Below are 19828 nucleotides of genomic sequence, written 5' to 3'. Positions count from 1 at the left end.
TGACCACAGCTGGCTCGGAGAATAAACATGTCATTTGGTGAGTTTTATTGTATGCATATCTGTCTGTCTGTTGGTTTTCCTGACTAAAGGGAGTGTGAATGGGAGAGGCAATGACGTGCATAGTAAATAGGTTCAGAGGTTTGTACATCGCAAGCAAGTTTGTGGGCAGTTTCTCTTTCAAATTCAGTAGACAGTGTTATATTGCTGCCTCAATGAAGCCATTGTTTTCCGTCACCCTTGTAATTTCAGAGGACACAGAGCAGAGACCATTAAACTCATGCTGTTAACTTTTTAAAAGTAGGCTAAGCAGCTGTGCAGCAAGATAGAAATGATGAAGGTGAAAACAATGTGTACTGAGCTTCCCATATAATAAAGCACTGTAACATGGAAGAATGATTGAAAATTGCTGCAAATGTGAAATTAAACGATTACCAGGTTCTTGTAATATCAGCTGAAGTTGCCTCTGGCTTACTGAGATGCTCAGATGGTAAAACTGTAAAAGTAGTGGATTTCACTTCCGGGCGGTACTGAAGGTCACGTAAGTTTTGAGAATAAATATATACGTCTACTAGGACATATTAGAAAGACTTATGCAAAGATGCGATACTGTTTACTGTTACTGATGCAGAGGAAGCACGACTGGGCTGCTTAGACGAACCAGTCTAAGTTGTCTATTGTGAAAAATTATCAGACTTTTTACGTTTCAGACACTGTGGAGAAACAAAAACCTGGTCCAGCGCTTCAACCTATGCACTAAGAAATGACAATGTAAAAATGAATATTGTCCCTCTGACAGCAAATAAATTGGGCATTTTTCAGAAATGTTAAATTCATCCCAGAAAAGAAAGAAATGTAAGAATTACATAGAAACCAGAAACCTGAGGGTTTATATTAAATTGAATAGTTCTGCGACAAGTGTCATTTTAGTCTTTATAGCTGGTGATATTTGTCCTCCATAAAGGAATACCCAGATATATATATATTTTTATAACTGCTTTATTCAAATGAAAATAAAATAAGATAGCCGTGAAGCTTTAGGTTTTTGGCTTCGGCCCCATGACACCACAGAAAATATGGTCAAACTTTGACAAACAAGATGGAAGCTGTCATGGTGAGTGGAGGTGACAGCATCACTGCATCCACATTGACTCGTCAAACTGAAAACAGCAAAATAAATGTCTAACTCTCTGCTTGGGAGTTTCCACCCTTTTCAGGGGAATCACTTTTCATGGCCGTTTTTAAGACATTTTCCATGACTTTTGAGCCATTGCTCAGCATGTCGTGCAGCATTGACCATCGGCGGAAGCCTCAATAGATATGGCATAACCCCAATCCCCAATTTAAAGCGTTGATGCGCAAGCTCAGTGGCTAAAACGGAAGCTAAAAATGTGCGATCTCAGATACAAATCCATCAATCCATCAATCCATCAATCCATCAATCCATCCATCCATCCATCCATCCATCCATTATCCAAACCGCTTATCCTGCTCTCAGGGTCGCGGGGGTGTTGGAGCCTATCCCAGCAGTCATTGTGCGGCAGGCGGGGAGACACCCTGGACAGGCCGCCAGGCCATCACGCACGCACGCACGCACGCACGCACACACACACACACCTAGGGACAATTTAGTACGGCCGGTTCACCTGACCAGCATGTCTTTGGACTGCGGGAGGAAACCCACGCAGACACGGGGAGAACATGCAAACTCCACACACAGGACGACCCGGGACGACCCCCAAGGTTGGACTACCCCTGAGCTCGAACCCGGGACCTTCTTGCTGTGAGGCGACCAGGACGTTTGAAAAGGAAAAAAGAAAAAAACCCTATAAGTTTCCAGGTGTTTTCCACGATTGGAAAACTAATCTATGCGGTTCTAGAACACGCGGGAACCCTTTATCAATTTAAATTAATTTGATCTGGAAAATGCAAAAACAACAACATTAATAATATATGATAGCACTCTCTCAACGTGGAGCTCATGATATTTCATTGATATGATATTTTGTGGACCACCGCTGCCAGCTGTGCTCCGTCGCTCGGCCAACTCCGACAAACCAGTTGCGGCGGTTCAGGAAGAGTCGGACACAGTTGGGAGCCGAACGTGACGCGCGCGGTGCCTGGATATCGACAGGGGAGGCTTAAAGAGACAACAGCAAGCCCACAGCAAGGCAGAAGAGACATGAAATCGGACGGTCGCTATGTCCACCACCTTTCGATAACCCGCATTTAAAGGTAGGACACTTTTCTCCGGCAAAGGGAATGTTTTTTTTTGTTCTTGTTGCTTTTTTGTTGCTTTTTTGTTGCTTTTTGCAAAGGGTTCCTTCGAAGCTCGACTCGTAAATAAACACTATTGATAATGGAAGGAGTACGATCGTCGTGCGAGCTAGCTGGCTAGTCCTTAACTCGGGCTAATGTTAGCATGCGTTGGGCTGAGTGGGGATTAAGGAGTTGCCCGGCAGTGGTCTGTATGTTTTGTTTTGATGGCCGTGGTCGAGATCCGAAAGCGTCCTGAAAGTCTTCGGGTGAGAATAACGACCCTTTCCCCCCATTACTACCCTCAGCCATGGCGGTAACGTTGCTGTAAACAACGGGTGTTTTTGATTGTGAAGTATTGGTTTACCGGATATCTTAGGTTAATGTAACCTAATTAAAGATGGTTTCAATCAATGAATGTTTCATATTATGTCCCGTTTCATTCAGTTCATGGGTTCGGCGTTAGCTCGTTGACGCCGGTATAAATGTGTTTGTAGTAAGGCTAATTATTTGCTAACAGCAACGCTAACGTTAACATCTCCATCAAGTAGCAGGCCGAGAGAAGAAGCAGTTTTGAATACGTTATGTTTGCTACTTATCTATGGTTTGCCCCGATTTAACAGCCGATTGGCGCAGAAAATAACTCGATACTCTGCGACAATGAAACCCGGAGCAATGAGAATTGAGGTTGGCTAAAGTAGCCACGAATTAACGCTATCAAGTTAACGTTCCAACTGAAGCTAGACGGTTTGACTGTATCTGCCTGGCCTTATCCGCCAACCAAAATAACGCCAGCTCGTTTAAGCGTTGTTTTCTTGGCAGCGTCTCTAAACATCTATTTTGCTAAAAATACAGTTATGGCTAACAAGCAGTGAACACAGGCGATTACGGCTTCGGGATATCCGACACTCGATGACAGCTGCCAACCACCTACCAGGTAGTCGGTTAACGTTAATAGCTAGCTAGCTAATGTTAGCTAGTAGCAGCAAAAAGCTCGACATTCTGCGCCTCGGATCTTCTAGTTTACTGAAGGGTACCGCTGGTTCCATGAGTTGTACGGCCGTCTGAATCAACTTTATTTCATAGGTAGCTGGCTCCTACTTTCATGCCTTGATACTGGTAGCTATCGTGTTATTAATTGTTGCTAACATTAGAGCCACCGACTCAGAACAGTCCAGCGCAAGGCTTTATTTGTTGCTAGAGGTTCAAGTCTAAATTGGGCTGTTTGGTTTAGTGTATAATAAACGTGACAGACTAGCTACTCGGCCAAATATACTTTAAGCAAGGTCTAACAAAGCTAAACAGTTAACGCTTACCAAAATGGTACAATTTCCTGATCTAAGACTGCCTAAACCTAGGCTATCGATGTAAACAAGTATCTGGGACAAGGTATCTGAAAACTACTGTCTCGTTCTCACTTTCAACCGCACGCACGCACATTTATTTCCAAGAATTCTTTTCATGTTACTTGCAGTTGTCAAAACTTGCATTTGTCTTTTTCTTTTGTTGTGATCAGTTTTTCTGTTTTTAGAAGGAGCCAAATTGTCTGTGGCTGTTATCCCATCTCATTTATTACACGTGTTATATTGAAACTAGACAAGATGGGCTGTTTTCCTCTTGCACAATAATTATAAACATGTGACCTACAAGGAAGATGCACCAATGTAATGATTGATCTTGTAAGTTGTGTGGAACACACATTTATGTTTTTATGGCCTGCAGATTGCATTGGGTAAAGGAATACAAATGATTTTAGGGTTATTCGGCAATGGCAAGCTCAGAATTGCTGTTATTTTCTTTGTTTACATGCACACTAAACCCTAATTCAAATCCCAAATAGCTTGCCTTATGATAGAGTAACTTTATTTTCCCAAGTGGATTTTTTGTAATAGACAATAGGCATTTAATATACAAATGTTGCTGTATGACCTATAGCTACCAATCATATCTCTACATTGTTTTCATTCAACCTATCTTCCACCTCACTAGCACTGTCTTTCTGATATTGAGTGCCGAGATAGATACAACAGTTTGGCCAAACATTTTTTAGCTTCACCATATACCTTTTCCAAGTCCTTCCAGTATTAAGTGTGATGCAATTGATCCCCAGACTACGATGGTAAGAGGCATTGCCTCACTCATTGATCAGTTTAAGTGCCTTTCCTTAGGAATGGAAGCTCCCTGCCGATTATGTATTACCTGCACTCATTGCTATTAGAAATGTCACAGATCTGCGAGGTAGGAGAGTTGCATTGGACAGAAACTTGCATGTGTAGTGCTAGGTAGGTTGTTAATTGTTCAGAGAAAGTCACATAACATTGCAAGTAAAAACTAAAACTTGTGGTTTTGACAGAGGTCACAAGTTTGAATGTGCCACAATTTGTGTGAAGTATATATTTTATGATGTTTGACTATTCTTAAGCATGATGAGGAATGTTTGCTGTAGGCTTAAGGCATTGTTGTCTCTGTCTGGATGTAAATTTTTAAGCATTTGAAAAAAGCTTTATCCAGCAAGAGCGTTTAACTCGTATCTTAAATCTACTGTGAAATATTTCTGTTGATATTGACTGGTTTATTGAACTTGCCTTACATGGGATGGTTCATATGTGGTTGTGGTCATATAGGATTGAATCATATCAGACGTAATTTGATTTTCAAGAAAAGTTTGAAGACAAATTTTGCCATAATTTCTACTCAATTGATAGGCAGTGAGGTTATATGGGAAGCATCGTAAATAATACATAAATAATCATGGGTTTAGTGTGTTTAGAGTTAAACTCATTTCTTTAACACTTTTTTGGTCTGTGAGCAAACTCCCAATTTGAGAGTAGTGCAGACACAATCCAATTTTGAAATGAAATATTAGAGATCTGTTTTCATATTTGCTCTTTCAATAAGCCACAATATGTCACAAGAATAGATATTGTTCTTTGCTGATGTTCAGGTCCATATAAATGTAAAAGAGGGAAGTTGGCAACTTACCAATAGTTTTAATTGTTTATTTTTGCTTTTTCAGACATCCAGCTGACATTGAACCTGGTGGCGGCTTATCTTTTTCCTTGACTCTGCTGCTAACTCTACATTGCCTCCCCTACTGTGGCCCTGCATCATGGAGAATATCTGCTGTCTCACCATAGACTGACCAGAAGGAATGAGGCGCTCTGGGGGACGTTGCCAAGCGGCCTCGTGGATGCAGTAGCTGGAATTCAGAGTGCTTGTCTATGACCAGTATTGTGAGTGTGCGTGGGCACATCCTAGCACAACCTGCCCACTTCAGGCAGGGACATGCTACTCTGAGAGTGGAGTTGGAGGAAAGGACAACAAAGGAACCTATTTGGTAAAACAAGGAACCAGAAGAGAGAACAGGGAAGCACTCTTTGAAAGGGCTGTCTGATAGACACTCAAGGCGCTTAGGCTGTAGTTTCAGCCCATTTAAGTGTCTTCTGACCTGGTACACATTTTAAAGGCAACACCTCCTGTCTTGTAAAATTCCCTTCCCCTCCCTGAAGTGTCCTCTGATTGTTGTTTTGGAGTTTCTATGGTTTGCATGGCCGGGGAATAATCGTGGAGAGGCCAGGGTATCACAAGCTTATGGATTTTGACAAGAGAGGGGGAAAGGGAGAGACAGAGGAAGGGAAAAAGATGTCTAAGGCAGCAGGCGGCAGGACTGGACATGGGGGGCGGGGTTCAGGGACCAACTCCGGGGTTCTAATGGTTGGCCCAAACTTCCGTGTTGGAAAAAAGATTGGCTGCGGCAATTTTGGAGAACTGCGGCTGGGAAAGAACCTCTACACTAATGAATACGTGGCCATCAAGTTGGTAAGGGAAACCTGCTGTATGAAATTGAAAGGTTGGCTTAGTAATATCATTGTTGTTAAATTAATGTACTACTACACACTCATGACACACCCGAGTTGGCACAACCAGCTTTGTTTTTTGTATGCAGTGTTGTGCATATAACACTAAAAGGTCTAAATCCACCTTAACACTCACTTGACTGAATACAGTTTCCTTGCAAGCAGCAGAACATCCTTGTTCCAGTTGACCCTGTGACCTGAGAAAATGACACAGGAAGTGACCAAAGGTTCCCTCCAATCTCCGCCTTTTCTCATAGGCAAATATTAGCTTGTCTTCAGCTTTGTCCAATGTACAGTTAATGAGTCAGCCAAGCTGTGCTTGTGTTTATCAAAGGGTCGGAGAAGAATAGGCTTAGACTAGCTATAGTAATTTTTCAAACCAGCATTTCAATGGTGATTTGTTTGTCTGAGAGTCATGAGGCACTGATCTCAGTTTCTCACCCTTAGTGATCAAAGGTGAGTTGCAAACATTGTAAACTAATATGATGTCTTTCCTCTTTAGGATACAAGACAGACATTTGGTTTCATGTAGAGTTTCTTAAATAGTGAGGAAAGATGCACTGCGCTCTAGAGTGCATTCAAAATATTCAGGAAATGATAAAGCAACCAATTATAACACACATTAATTCTGTGAACTTACCTTTTCTTCTGAGTCAATACAGTCTGGGTCACATCCAGGAGCTTATTGTGTTGCTTCGCCCACTGAGTTCCTACAAGCCTTAGGCTCCAAGAAATGTTCATGCAGAAAGCAACATAATAATGTTGCCTTCTGCATGAACATTTCTTGGAGCCACTGGTTTAGTAACATGCAGACAAAGGCTGTGAGAGAATGCAATTTGTTTTGTGATTTTGTTGGTGGAGGCCAGCCAGTGATTGAGCTGCCAACCCACTTGCTTTACACTTGTTTTCTTCTTAACCGGTCACCTTTAGTTGCTGTTAGAAGTATCTTGCCATTTGATCCGTGTCACTGCAATCTAAATGAGTTCTTGAAATTCATCATTGTTGGAGAACATGTACACTTTAAACGAGGGTTATTGAAGATGTAGTTGCTTACTGAGATTGTATTTTTTTTGGACAACGCCTTGCTGTAGGCTGGATGACTGAGTCTGTAGTTAAGTTGTCATGCTGAAGTTGGTGGTGTGTGCAACTCAACTCCAGGCAGTACTGTGGGGGCTTGGCGTCATCTCTTCCACAGCCACTCTGGTCTGTGTATGATTATCCTTACATTTGTATCTCCCAGGGAGGTCATTATCGCTGAACGAGCATCTACTGAAAGCTTTGCTAACCACATGGAAGGCAAAGGTTAGCATAGGTCTGTAATTGCAGTTCTCCTCTGTTCTGCTGCCATCACTACACCCCTGACCCTCCCTGGCCTGTGAACCCTTCCATCTGGTTGAGTATTTTTATCCCCATGATGTCCAGCTATATCCGGATCTGGCGTTAGGGCCATAACATTGCTGCATGGATCTTATGGCCCAGTGTGGACCCAACTTTAGGAAGCAGAGGATGTGTGCTAATGGTGTCCATTCCTTCGACATTGCCCAAGCAACAGTGGGGTACAGTGGTCAGCAGTGTTATGACTTAGGTGATTGTAGGATTTCAGGGTTTGGGAGACACATTTCCATTCATACCTTTTGTTGTGCCCTTTTTTCTTTTTTTTTTTTTGTATGAGTTGTTAAAATGTCAACACTGATAAGTGTGATTCAAGTTTGGAAAGTCTTTCTTTGCTGCGGCTAATTTCTTTTAACATTAATTAGTGAAAATGGATTGTGCTCAAGTGGCTATAGCCTCCAGTTAATATTGGCAACAGGTTTATCAGTAAATGTCATTGAATAGCTGGTGTTATGAAGGGTCCTTTTTCTGACAGTGTGCTGGGCCATTGCTGAAGCAGAGTTCCTTTCTCTTTTTTGAATTGTGCACCTGCTGCACTGTGTTTTGGGTTGAGCATTGGCCTGGTTTTGCCTGACCTGGGACAGAGGGGTGTGTGTGTGTGTGCGTGTGTGTGTGTCTGGAGGTGGAGGTTTCTCTGTTCAGCCCCTCCACCATCGCAGCTGTCTGTCCACATGTTTCTGTCTGTCCCTGATCTCACTGCTCCTCGGGTTAACCCAGTGAGTGTCACTGCCTTCCTATTGAGCTCGCTCTGTTAAGTCAAAGGGCTGATACCTTGTCCTTAACAACAGGTCACGTATGCACGTGACCTGTTCATCAGCACCTGTTAACGTGTGCCTGAGTGTCATCTTTTCCTCTGCCACAAAAGAAAGGTGACCCAAAAACACATGTACACCTGCTGGCACTTGCAGACACATGTTATCACGCGAGAGCTAATCAAGAAAAGTGATTTGAAAAAATAAAACCATATAAGTCACTTTGGGCAAAAGCATCTGCTAAATGAATAAATGTATGCCTAAAATCAGTCAGAGTTGATCACCATAAAATGAAATGGTCATAAATTATTTTATTAATGTCAGTAGACATTGTTTTTTTTTAAATCGCATTTAAACATTTTAGTATTTTTCTAAACATTTAGTACTTTAACGTTTAACAGCTTTAAGAGTCACGTCCCTCAGCACAACCACCAAAAATGTTGACGGTGGTCAAAGTCTATATTATATATTGTAACGTGCATGGATAAATAGACTCGCTAGCCCTTGGCTAACGGGTCAGACCCTTTAGTCGACCGGGTAACGTTGTTGCCCGTGGTGTGGGAGACCCGGGTTCGCGTGCGGCGGTTCCCGGCTGCTCCCTGAATTCACTGCATTGGTGTCAGAAGTGGGATGGTGAGACCGTGAGGCCGTTGGAAGCGCGTGCGCCCAGAGGCGTGAGGGAGCTGATATGCTGAAGCGCAGGGACGCGCTTCCCTGAAGGAGGGGGGGGTAGTGTAAAGTGCACGGATAAATAGACTCGCTAGCCCTTGGCTAACGGGTCGGACCCTTTAATCGACTGGTTAACGTTGTCACCCGTGGTGCGGGAGATCCGGGTTCACGTCCTGGCTGCGGCGGTTCCCGGACTGCCCCTGAATTCACTACAATATATATTCTAAAATGGGAACGAGTGCCTATTTAGTTACTTTGTAAATTAAAATGTAGAAGAGGCTGTATATACTTTTGATCAGCAAAGAGGGTTATCAATTCACAGCTGATCTATCTGGCAACAAATACTGTTTGGTAACGCTAAGCTTTATTTGCAGCAGATTATGTTTTCAGTCATTGAAATGACAACAGGGAAGCCAGTTTAATTTTAGACTGTGATTGTTGGGGCTGTGAAGGACAGACAGCATTTATTTGTGTTTGCTCTGTGTAGAACAAGTTGTCTGCTGAAAGTGCCCTGTGTACTTTGTCATACCAGCTTGTGAAAGTTGGGACGTTTAGGCGTTGTCTTCCTGAATGCACCTGAGACAAAGGTGAATGCCAGTGTCACCCTGTTCTACCATGTGATGGCAAAGAAAGATGTGTGTGTGTGTGTGTGTGTGTGTGTGTGTGTGTGTGTGTGTGTGTGTGTGTGTGTGTGTGTGTGTGTGTGTGTGTGTGTGTGTGTGTGTGTGTGTATATACATATATATTATATATGCGCCGAGGAACAGCCTTCTCTCAGTGGATGTGAGAGCTAGCCTAGCTGCTGAGCACTGAAAGGTCGTCTTTGTTAGCTGGCTACGTCAACACAGTGGTTCAGTCTTTGGTTCAGCTGGATGCTTTCTCACACTGACAAACGCCTGTGTGATGGAGGCAGGGGCGGATAGCCGCTGCTCTAAGTACACTGCTGCAGCCTCACTCCTGTGGGGATATCCCAGTGTCTTAAAGCAACACTAGCATGCGTCCACTTGCTTTAAAAAAGAAAAAAGAAAACAACACTTATCAGGCTCATTTAAAGAGATTTAGGGACTTTGCTACACACGCCAAGGTCCACTTCGTGTGGTGATATAACATCAACTCCAATGAGGAAATGACCGTAAAATCCCCTGTAGTTTTTTTTCTCTCCCCCTCCCGCCTCTAAGACTTTTTAAAGAAGTGTATTATAGACCCATCTTTATAGTGGCCAACTCATCTCAGCCTTTTCGCCTTTTCTCTCTGCTTCAACCTTTGGGGTAATTTCTTATCAAGGTCATCGGTTCCCTCCTAACCGAACTGTTGTTTGCCTGAGATGTGAAGATAACACATACCTATCCTCTCTTTCCCTTTTGTGCCGAGGGCTCTTCAAATTCAATCTGGAATGAGAGGAAAGGCTCAATCTCTGCGATTTATATTTCATTTTACATTCCCACTCTTTCTTTTTTTTATCTCAGTTTTTCATTAGCAGACATCGGTGGCTGTGAAACATTCTGGCTATGAGGTTGGTATTATTAGTAACAAGTAATAAACTGGTGGTGAGCTGGGTCGAGGCTTTGACAATGACCTCAGCTGTGACCAGTGGCCATTATGTCTCCAGGAAAAGGGAGGAGAATGATAAGTGAAGCACATTAGTATGGAGACTCCTGCTGTTGGACCCTCTCATACCTAAGGGGAAAAGGTGCTGACGTTGGAGTGACCTTGTGTGTCACCATAACTAAGCAGATAGAAAAGCTGCATGAACACATTGCCATACTGTGTGCAATGTGTGCCTGCCATGTGCATGTAGACTAGTATTGAACCCTAAATCTGTCAGTAGTGATGGGGCAAAGCAATGGCAGAAGTGGAACCGCATTCCCACATTGCTCTCCAACGTCCAGTGGTACTAAAAACCCACTGATGCAAAAGCTTAAGAGGGAGGTAGGTTATGCAAGTGAGTCCACTTTGCACTGTGATCAGTCGTGACTGTCTGACTGATGGAAATCTGAGTTGTTGTATCCTGCTCGCCTCTCTTCCTCTCACTGAAGCATGATAAACAGCTCTTATTACAAGCTAGCTCAGCAGCTCGCCATGGCATGAAGTGGCTGTCAAAGAAGTGTGAAGGCACAAAAGCTCCATCAGTGTGTTTGGCTGGAATTAAAGTGATATTTTGACCATTTAAGTTCTTCCCAACCATGCATGGCCTTGCCAAAAAGGGCTGCCCATGCTAAATGAATAGATCTTTGGATGTCAACTGCATGTAAAGGTCTCCCTTTATACAACAAACTATTGATCAGACAAATGGGTAGACAACAGTTGTGCAGTGTGTGTGTGTGTGTGTGTGTGTGTGTGTGTGTGTGTGTGTGTGTGTGTGTGTATATATATATATCTCACAGCTGATGAGTGTGCGGCGCACAAAACAGTCTTGTACTGTGCTATGTATTAAAACTTTTTTTTTCCTGCATCTGTATTGAGATATATATATATATATATATATATATATATATATATATATATACACTACCGTTCAAAAGTTTGGGATCACCCAAACAATTTGAAAAGTCACACTTATTCACCACCATATGTTGTGAAATGAATAGAAAATAGAGTCAAGACATTGACAAGGTTAGAAATAATGATTTGTATTTGAAATAAGATTTTTTTTACATCAAACTTTGCTTTCGTCAAAGAATCCTCCATTTGCAGCAATTACAGCATTGCAGACCTTTGGCATTCTAGCTGTTAATTTGTTGAGGTAATCTGGAGAAATTGCACCCCACGCTTCCAGAAGCAGCTCCCACAAGTTGGATTGGTTGGATGGGCACTTCTTGCGTACCATACGGTCAAGCTGCTCCCACAACAGCTCCATGGGGTTCAGATCTGGTGACTGCGCTGGCCACTTCATTACCGATAGAATACCAGCTGCCTGCTTCTGCTCTAAATAGTTCTTGCACAATTTGGAGGTGTGTTTAGGGTCATTGTCCTGTTGTAGGATGAAATTGGCTCCAATCAAGCGCTGTCCACTGGGTATGGCATGGCGTTGCAAAATGGAGTGATAGCCTTCCTTATTCAGAATCCCTTTTACCCTGTACAAATCTCCCACCTTACCAGCACCAAAGCAACCCCAGACCATCACATTACCTCCACCATGCTTAACAGATGGCGTCAGGCATTCTTCCAGCATCTTTTCATTTGTTCTGCGTCTCACAAACGTTCTTCTTTGTGATCCAAACACCTCAAACTTGGATTCATCCGTCCACAACACTTTTTTCCAGTCTTCCTCTGTCCAATGTCTGTGTTCTTTTGCCCATCTTAATCTTTTTCTTTTATTGGTCAGTCTCAGATATGGCTTTTTCTTTGCCACTCTGCCCTGAAGCCCAGAATCCCGCAGCCGCCTCTTCACTGTAGATGTTGACACTGGTGTTTTGCGGGTACTATTTAATGAAGATGCCAGTTGGGGACCTGTGAGGCGTCTGTTTCTCAAACTAGAGACTCTAATGTACTTATCTTCTTGCTCAGTTGTGCAACGCGGCCTCCCACTTCTTTTTCTACTCTGGTTAGAGCCTGTTTGTGCTGTCCTCTGAAGGGAGTAGTACACACCGGTGTAGGAAATCTTTAATTTCTTAGCAATTTCTCGCATGGAATAGCCTTCATTTCTAAGAACAAGAATAGACTGTCGAGTTTCAGATGAAAGTTCTCTTTTTCTGGCCATTTTGAGCGTTTAATTGACCCCACAAATGTGATGCTCCAGAAACTCAATCTGCTCAAAGGAAGGTCAGTTTTGTAGCTTCTGTAACGAGCTAAACTGTTTTCAGATGTGTGAACATGATTGCACAAGGGTTTTCTGATCATCAATTAGCCTTCTGAGCCAATGAGCAAACACATTGTACCATTAGAACACTGGAGTGATAGTTGCTTGAAATGGGCCTCTATACACCTATGTAGATATTGCACCAAAAACCAGACATTTGCAGCTAGAATAGTCATTTACCACATTAGCAATGTATAGAGTGTATTTCTTTAAAGTTAAGACTAGTTTAAAATTATCTTCATTGAAAAGTACAGTGCTTTTCCTTCAAAAATATGGACATTTCAATGTGATCCCAAACTTTTGAACGGTAGTGTATATGTACACACACACACACACACACACACACACACACACATGCCAAAGCCTTGTTGATGACATAGTAGCAGTCATAAAACCCACTAGGGGCAGTCTACCGGACAGACTTGAAGGGAGCAACAGTGAGGATGTTAGTGTTTTTTGCAATGTAAATTGTGACTTCGTACATGAGGCATTGATTTTAGTGTGGTGCAGGGTGTGGGCCTGTAGAGCACTGCATGCTGTGTAATTGAAGCCTAACTAAGTGTACTTCCTGGTTCATAGCAAACCAGTAGTCATATTTTCCATTGGGCTTTTTTTTTTTTTGGATTTATGCTGACATTTTAGTCATGCAATGCAGACTAAATTATGCGCAACTTCCAACCCCATAACAAAATCCTACCGATTCACACATTTTCTTTTTCGGGTAAGGCATTCATTTGATTCTGTGGACTCGTTTAAATGGTTTACTTTTTGCATTTTTATCTTGCTGGTGAGCCAGGGCCAAACTAACCAAACCAAAATCAAATGATTGTAATTTTACAAGTGCGTACAAAGCCCTATTTTACTGACCAGCTATTTCTGAGATTTCCCTTTGCAAAACGAAATGACTTGTGATCAAGCGTATGACTCATGTAATTATCAAAAAAAAAAAGAGAGAAAAGCAACTAAGGTTGAAAACTACAGCAGGCGTTCTTTCTTTTTGATAAAAACTTTATCAGGTTTGTATCAGACTTAGTTTAAGAAACCAGGGGCTTGAGAATACACTACATGGTATTGATGGTAATGCCATGCTCCTCTATTGACTAACAAAGGAGACTTGCCTCTTCTCTTGTGTTTGTATGAGGAGCTGCCCCTGACTGTGTCACTCACTGGCACCACTGTGTGTTGTCCTGCCTCTTGCCTGAATGTGGCAGCTGAATTGGCCATGTTGGAAAGAACCAGCCCACCCATAGAACTTGAGTGAATAGAAAGGGCATTCTCCTCCAGATTCATTAATTTGGCTGGTCCATTTAAGATGACCACCATACATATTTTTATTATGTTGTTTTATATGTGGCTTTGATTTGGTGCAAGAGAAGCTAACAAGTCACCAGAGCAAAGGTGTCATTTCACTAAATGTTCCAGCAGTGTTTGAATTGTGCACTCCAAATTTAAGTCAATAATGCTATCCATTTAAAACAATACGAAAGGGGGCATCTGGGTGGCGTGGGGGTCTATTTTGTTGCATACCAACACGGGGATCACGGGTTCGAATCCCCTTGTTACCTCCGGCTTGGTCGGGCGTCCCTACAGACAATTGACTGTGTCAGCAGGTGGGAAGCCGGATGTGGGTATGTGTCCTGATAGCTGCACTAGCACCTCCTCTGGTTGGTTGGGGCGCCTGTTCGGTGGGAGGGGGAACTGGGGGGAATGGCGTGATCCTCTCACGTGTTACATCCCCCTGGCGAAATGCCTCACTGTCAGGTGAAAAGAAGCGGCTGGCAACTCCACATGTATTGGAGGAGGCATGTGGTAGTCTGCAGCCCTTCCCGGATCAGAAGAGGGGGTGGAGCTGCGACCGGAACAACTCGGAAGAGTGGGGTAATTGGCCAAGTACAATTGGGGAGAAAAAGTGGGGGAAATCCCCTCCCCCAAAAAACAATAGGAAAATCAATGTCCTGGTAGCTATTTCAGTGTGTTGAAGGATACTATAATCATGATGTGTATGATGATGTGACGCCTCTGTCTACAACAGTATGGAAAGTTTTATGGTGGGGGGGCAACAGGGCAGCTGACTGCTCGATCTGGGTGTTTTAAATCTGATCTGAAACTTGAGAAGAGCTGGACACTGGCCCAGCTGTTGCTCTCACACTGCTCACTCTTGAACACAGACTCTGACCACACACAGCTCCAGTCGGATTGGCTGTCTGCAGAGGAGAAATAGAAATACATGCTAACACACACACACACACACACACACACACACACACACACACACACACTGCACATACCTTGTCCCTTCTCACTTGTTTGATCTTTACAGTTAGCATTATTAATAACCCAACGCTGGTTGGTGTGGATGCAGGTGCATGGTGTAGACATTTGATATACTGTGCTTAAAATAAGACGAGTCACACAGACAGTTGCTTATTGTGAAATGTTTAACTGGGAGTCAGGAAAAGGTCATGGCGTATTCTTGGCCATATTCGTAATACCAGCTCTACTGCCCTGGACATACTGAGTCGCCATACATGTGAGAGTCGCTGCCAAACTGGTGTTCTATAAGATGGGCATGCAGTGGTGTATCAATCCGTTACATCATCCAAGCATGGGTTGGTAGCTTGTAATGAGAAATCCTGATCACACGTGCACCTAACAGTCCCTCAGCTTTATGTGTTGGACTTGTGTGAAGGCAATCCGAAGTCGATATTCCGTAAAAGTTGTGTTGACAGTTTGCCGACTCACGACCTAGCAGCCTAACATTTACAGAAACTTTACCAAACAGTAATGTGAACAAAAGCTGTTAGATTGCTGTATTAGGATGCTTTCGCAGGAGCATGAACCAGTAACAAGGAATGTATCTGCGACTTTCACAATATGTATTATCTGAATCAAGAGATTTAAAATTTCTGGAAAAAGGACTGTCTTAGAAATTAGAGCTTTGTTCAGAGGATGAAATCAATAGGCATCCGTGTAGAACGGTTGTATAAAAAAACATTGATGATGGCATGATGACAAATGGCATTCCAATCATACCAGTAAGAAATTTAAACTGTAAAATATCAGCAAACTAATTGACGCTGCCTCTCGTCTTTGATACACCCATTCTGTTATACCAGTTGTCTGCCTGCTACCAAGGCATAGAATACTGCAGATTTTTTTGTACTGTACTTTTTTATTATTTCTGCGGCCTTCATCGGGAAATAGTGCCACTGCGTCATCCATTCCTGCTTTTACTTATCAGAGATACTAATTTTCCAATTTTTGGCAGGATCTTCCAATCAAGAAAACCATTTTTCTTTTCAATCTTAGCCGAGATCATATATGTTATTTTCCTGTTTCCATATAAATTCAGTCTTTGTCACATCACTCATTTTTTGGCTCATTCACCTGACTGTTCATTACATCATAGAGGCCAGTTCTGATTGTCCCTGACGATTGGAACATGATCGGAGCAAACATGGAGGACTGTGTATCGGTGTCCATCTGTTCATTTGTTTGTTTTTCATCACGTGCAATTTTTTGAACACTATTGGCTGGATTTGGGCAAAACTCAGGTTGTAAATACATCTCACTAAGATCTGGCATTTACAAAACCAAGCTGATTAAAATATTCTCTAATTAAGTTTGTTTATATTTTAAAAAGTCCCATTGACTCCCATTCATTCTGCTCTGTTTGGCACTCACTTTTCCCGTCAGGTGTATTAGGACTCAACCAATTATCGGTCTGGCCGATTATCTGCTTAGATATTTGTCATTTTTCATATTATCATTATCGGCATATTTTTATTGGCCAAGCCGATATTTTTTTTTTAATCACATATTGAAAATGTTTATTATTTCCTTACATACAGAAAAAAGGTTTTGAAACAATCACACGAAGAGGAGAGATGTGAAAAGGAGAAACTTGTAGAAAAACGGCAAGCACAAATGGCCAGGGTGTGTGTTCAAAAGCATAACCACAGCATTATCAGGAGTAAAATCTATTAGACACTCCAATAAATGCAGCAATTAAATGTCACTGCACAGGAGCAAGGTTATGAAAATAAACTTCAAAATGAAGCTACAACCTTTATATATAGCTGGAACTCACCTGAACATTTTTCAAGGCATTTCTTCATTTTGCAAAAGTCTTCCAACCTTCTCAGTATTGGCAACATCATTCCTTCAAAATACATTATTGACAGTTGCTTTTGAAAACTCATAAACTTTCATAAAGGGAGAGAGCAAAGGCCAATTCTTTGGTAAACTGGTAGGTCTGTCAGTGAATGTTCTAAATTTGTATATACTCACTGAATCGTGGTGGGGGGAAAAAACACACAAAAAAAAACACATGGGAGGGTTTTGTCTGTGACCCATTCCTCAACGTTCATGCTGGCTACTCCTGCTGAATCTCCAAACTGGGAGCACACAGACTCCCATCTACTGCAGGTAATACACTGACTATTGATAAATACCTCATGCAACCCCACTTCAAAAAACCCGAACTATCACTTTGAAGATAAGAGAAAGGGAACATAATGACACTAATGTACATTTTTCCATTCAGTTCAGTCAAAGCCTGCTGGGAGCACTTTAACCAATTTATGTTGAATTATTTAATATTATAATTATTCAGTTTGATCAAAGTTTACTTCCTGCTGTCCATGCTGTTTAATTCATTCCATTTTCATGTTTTGGAAGTTATTTATTTTCATTTAAAAAAGAATTCCACTCAGATTGTTATCTAGTGCCTTGAACATCATGCACTTTATTTTTTCAAATATTTTCCGGTTTACACAAAATTTCATCAAACATATGTTCATTTAAAGACCACTTTGGGGTTTGTTGGGGTTTGTGTTGCTGTAAATTTTGGCACAAGAATGTCGGCCCCAAATATCGGTTATTGGCCACCATAACTTATTGATATCGGTATCAGTCCTGACAAAAACCATATCTGTCGACCCCTACTTTGTATATTCCTGCAGTTAGCAGATATCGGTACTGAATTATCTCTAATCACAGTTGATTATGAAACACTCAGTTGGGCGTTCATGAAAGTGATACAGTTACTGATATACTCATTTATTTTGATTATATTAATCTACACCTTTTTTTCCTGATTTCTGAATTGTCAACAAACAACGATTCAGGAGACTACACTAATTTTGGGATTTAATCAGTTTGGTGTTGCGTCATGTGAAATTGATTCATGTTTACTAAATTGCTTCATTCATAAACTGCAGCATATTCCTCTTGCTAGTGGTAATTTTTCTCATGTCCAAGAGTAAGGAGTGGCTTTATGTGCTGACAAATTATAACTTTTGCTTAATTCACATGCAATAAAGCTCGAAGTGTAACCACGGTAAGAAGATTGGTAGGCAGACCATGGCACTACCTTTGATTATTGTTAAATAGCCTATACTGAACACAAAAAGAAATACAATACCTGGCAATTGTCAGTTTACATTGAAAATGTGGAGCATATACACTGATGAGCCAAAACATTATGACCACCTACCTAATATACTGTTGGTCCTTCGTGTGCTGTCAAAACAGTTCCGACCCGCTGAGGCACAAGACCCCTGAAGGTCTCGAGTGGTATCTGGCACCAAAACATTTGCAGCAGATCCTTCAAGTCCTATAATTTGCAAGGTGGAGCCACCATGGATTGGACTTGTCAGGCCAGCACATCCCACAGATGTTACATCGGATTGTGATCTGGAGAATTTTGAGGCCAGGACAACACCTTGAACACTTCTTCGTGTTCCTCAAACCATTCCCGAACAGTGTGGTAGGGCGCATTCTGTTGCTGAGAGGCCACTGCCATCAGTGAATACCATTGCCATGAAGGAGTGTACCTGGTCTGCAGCCATATTTAGGTAGATGGCATGTGTTGAATTGACATCCACATGAATGGCTGGACCAGGGTTTCCCAGCAGAACATTGCCCCGAGCATCACACTCCCTCCACCGGCTTGTTGTTGATCTAAAAGAAAACGGAACTCATCAGACCAGGCGATCTTCTTCCACTGCTCCAAGGTCCAGTGCCGACACTCGTGCTCATTGTAGGTGCTTTTGATGGCGGACAGCGGTCATCATAGCCACTCTTACCGGTCTGCGGCTACACAGCCGCATATGCAGCAAGGTGCGATTTACTGTGTGTTTTGATACATTCCTCCCGTAACCATCATTAAAGCTTTCTGTGACTTGTGCCACAGTAGACCTTCTGTTGGTTCGGACCAGACGGGATAGCCTTCATTGCCCTTGTGCATTGATGAGCCTTGGGCACCCAACACCCTTATGCTGGTTTGTGGTTTGTCCCTCCTTGGACCACTTTCGGAAAGTACTCATCACTGCTGACTGGGAGCAGCCCACAAGCCTTACTGTTTCAGAGATGCTTTGACCCAGTTGTCTGGCCATAACAATTTAGCCCATGTCAAAGTCGCTCAGGTCTTTACTCGTGCCTATTTTTCCTGCATCCAACATGCTGACCACGAGAACTGACTGTTCGCTTACCATCTAATCTACCCAGACCTTGACGTGTGCCCTTGTTTGGAGATGATCGTTATTCAGTTCACCTGACAGTGGTCATAATGTTTTGGTTCATCGGTGTACAAAAAGTGCAATGAATTCTGAACAGATCATTTTGTTTGTATGAAAGTGCCCTCAAATGAAAGCTGATGGTCTGTACTTTACCCCACATTGATCATTTCATTCCAAAGTAAAATGTCAAAAGTTAGTGCAGAGCTAAATTTGCCCATTTAAGGTGTTGCATTTCTTTTTGTTTTCAATTCAGTGATGTATATAACTTGTCACCACATATAAGGACTTATGATTGTTGGCATTACATGAGAAAAATGCCCAATAGCGAGAGAACAATGGTGTAGTTTGTGAATGAAACAATTTATGAAACAGTTTCACGTGACATCACGACAAATTGATTGAGTGCTGACCTAAGTTTTGGTCTCTGTGTTGGGGGAAGTACTCAAAATGGCAGATAGCTTGTAGCTGATGCTTCTAATTAATTTTAACTGATTAACTGATATCATGGTCACTGTTGTTTTTATCATGTAGCACAATCATTGGCATACTCATTTTGGTAACTAATCTGCATACTATCATCAATAAG

The 19828-nt window shown here is 42.1% G+C and overlaps 1 protein-coding gene across 2 annotated transcripts in view; it reads left to right on the top strand.

The window, feature by feature from the left end:
• The first annotated feature begins 2125 nt into the window (after nt 1-2125).
• csnk1g2b (casein kinase 1, gamma 2b) overlaps nt 2126-19828 on the top strand; it is a 61096-nt gene continuing 43393 nt past the window's right edge. For both annotated transcript variants that reach the window (XM_056275981.1, XM_056275980.1), the window contains exons 1-2: nt 2126-2232; nt 5270-6072. In XM_056275981.1, the coding sequence (XP_056131956.1) occupies nt 5845-6072 (228 nt within the window). In that variant the 5' untranslated portion in view covers nt 2126-2232; nt 5270-5844. The remainder of the gene's footprint in view (nt 2233-5269; nt 6073-19828) is intronic.

This window comes from Lampris incognitus, chromosome 3 (assembly GCF_029633865.1).
Source record: "Lampris incognitus isolate fLamInc1 chromosome 3, fLamInc1.hap2, whole genome shotgun sequence".
Taxonomy (NCBI): domain Eukaryota; kingdom Metazoa; phylum Chordata; class Actinopteri; order Lampriformes; family Lampridae; genus Lampris; species Lampris incognitus.
This window is presented reverse-complemented; position numbering and strand designations above follow the sequence as displayed.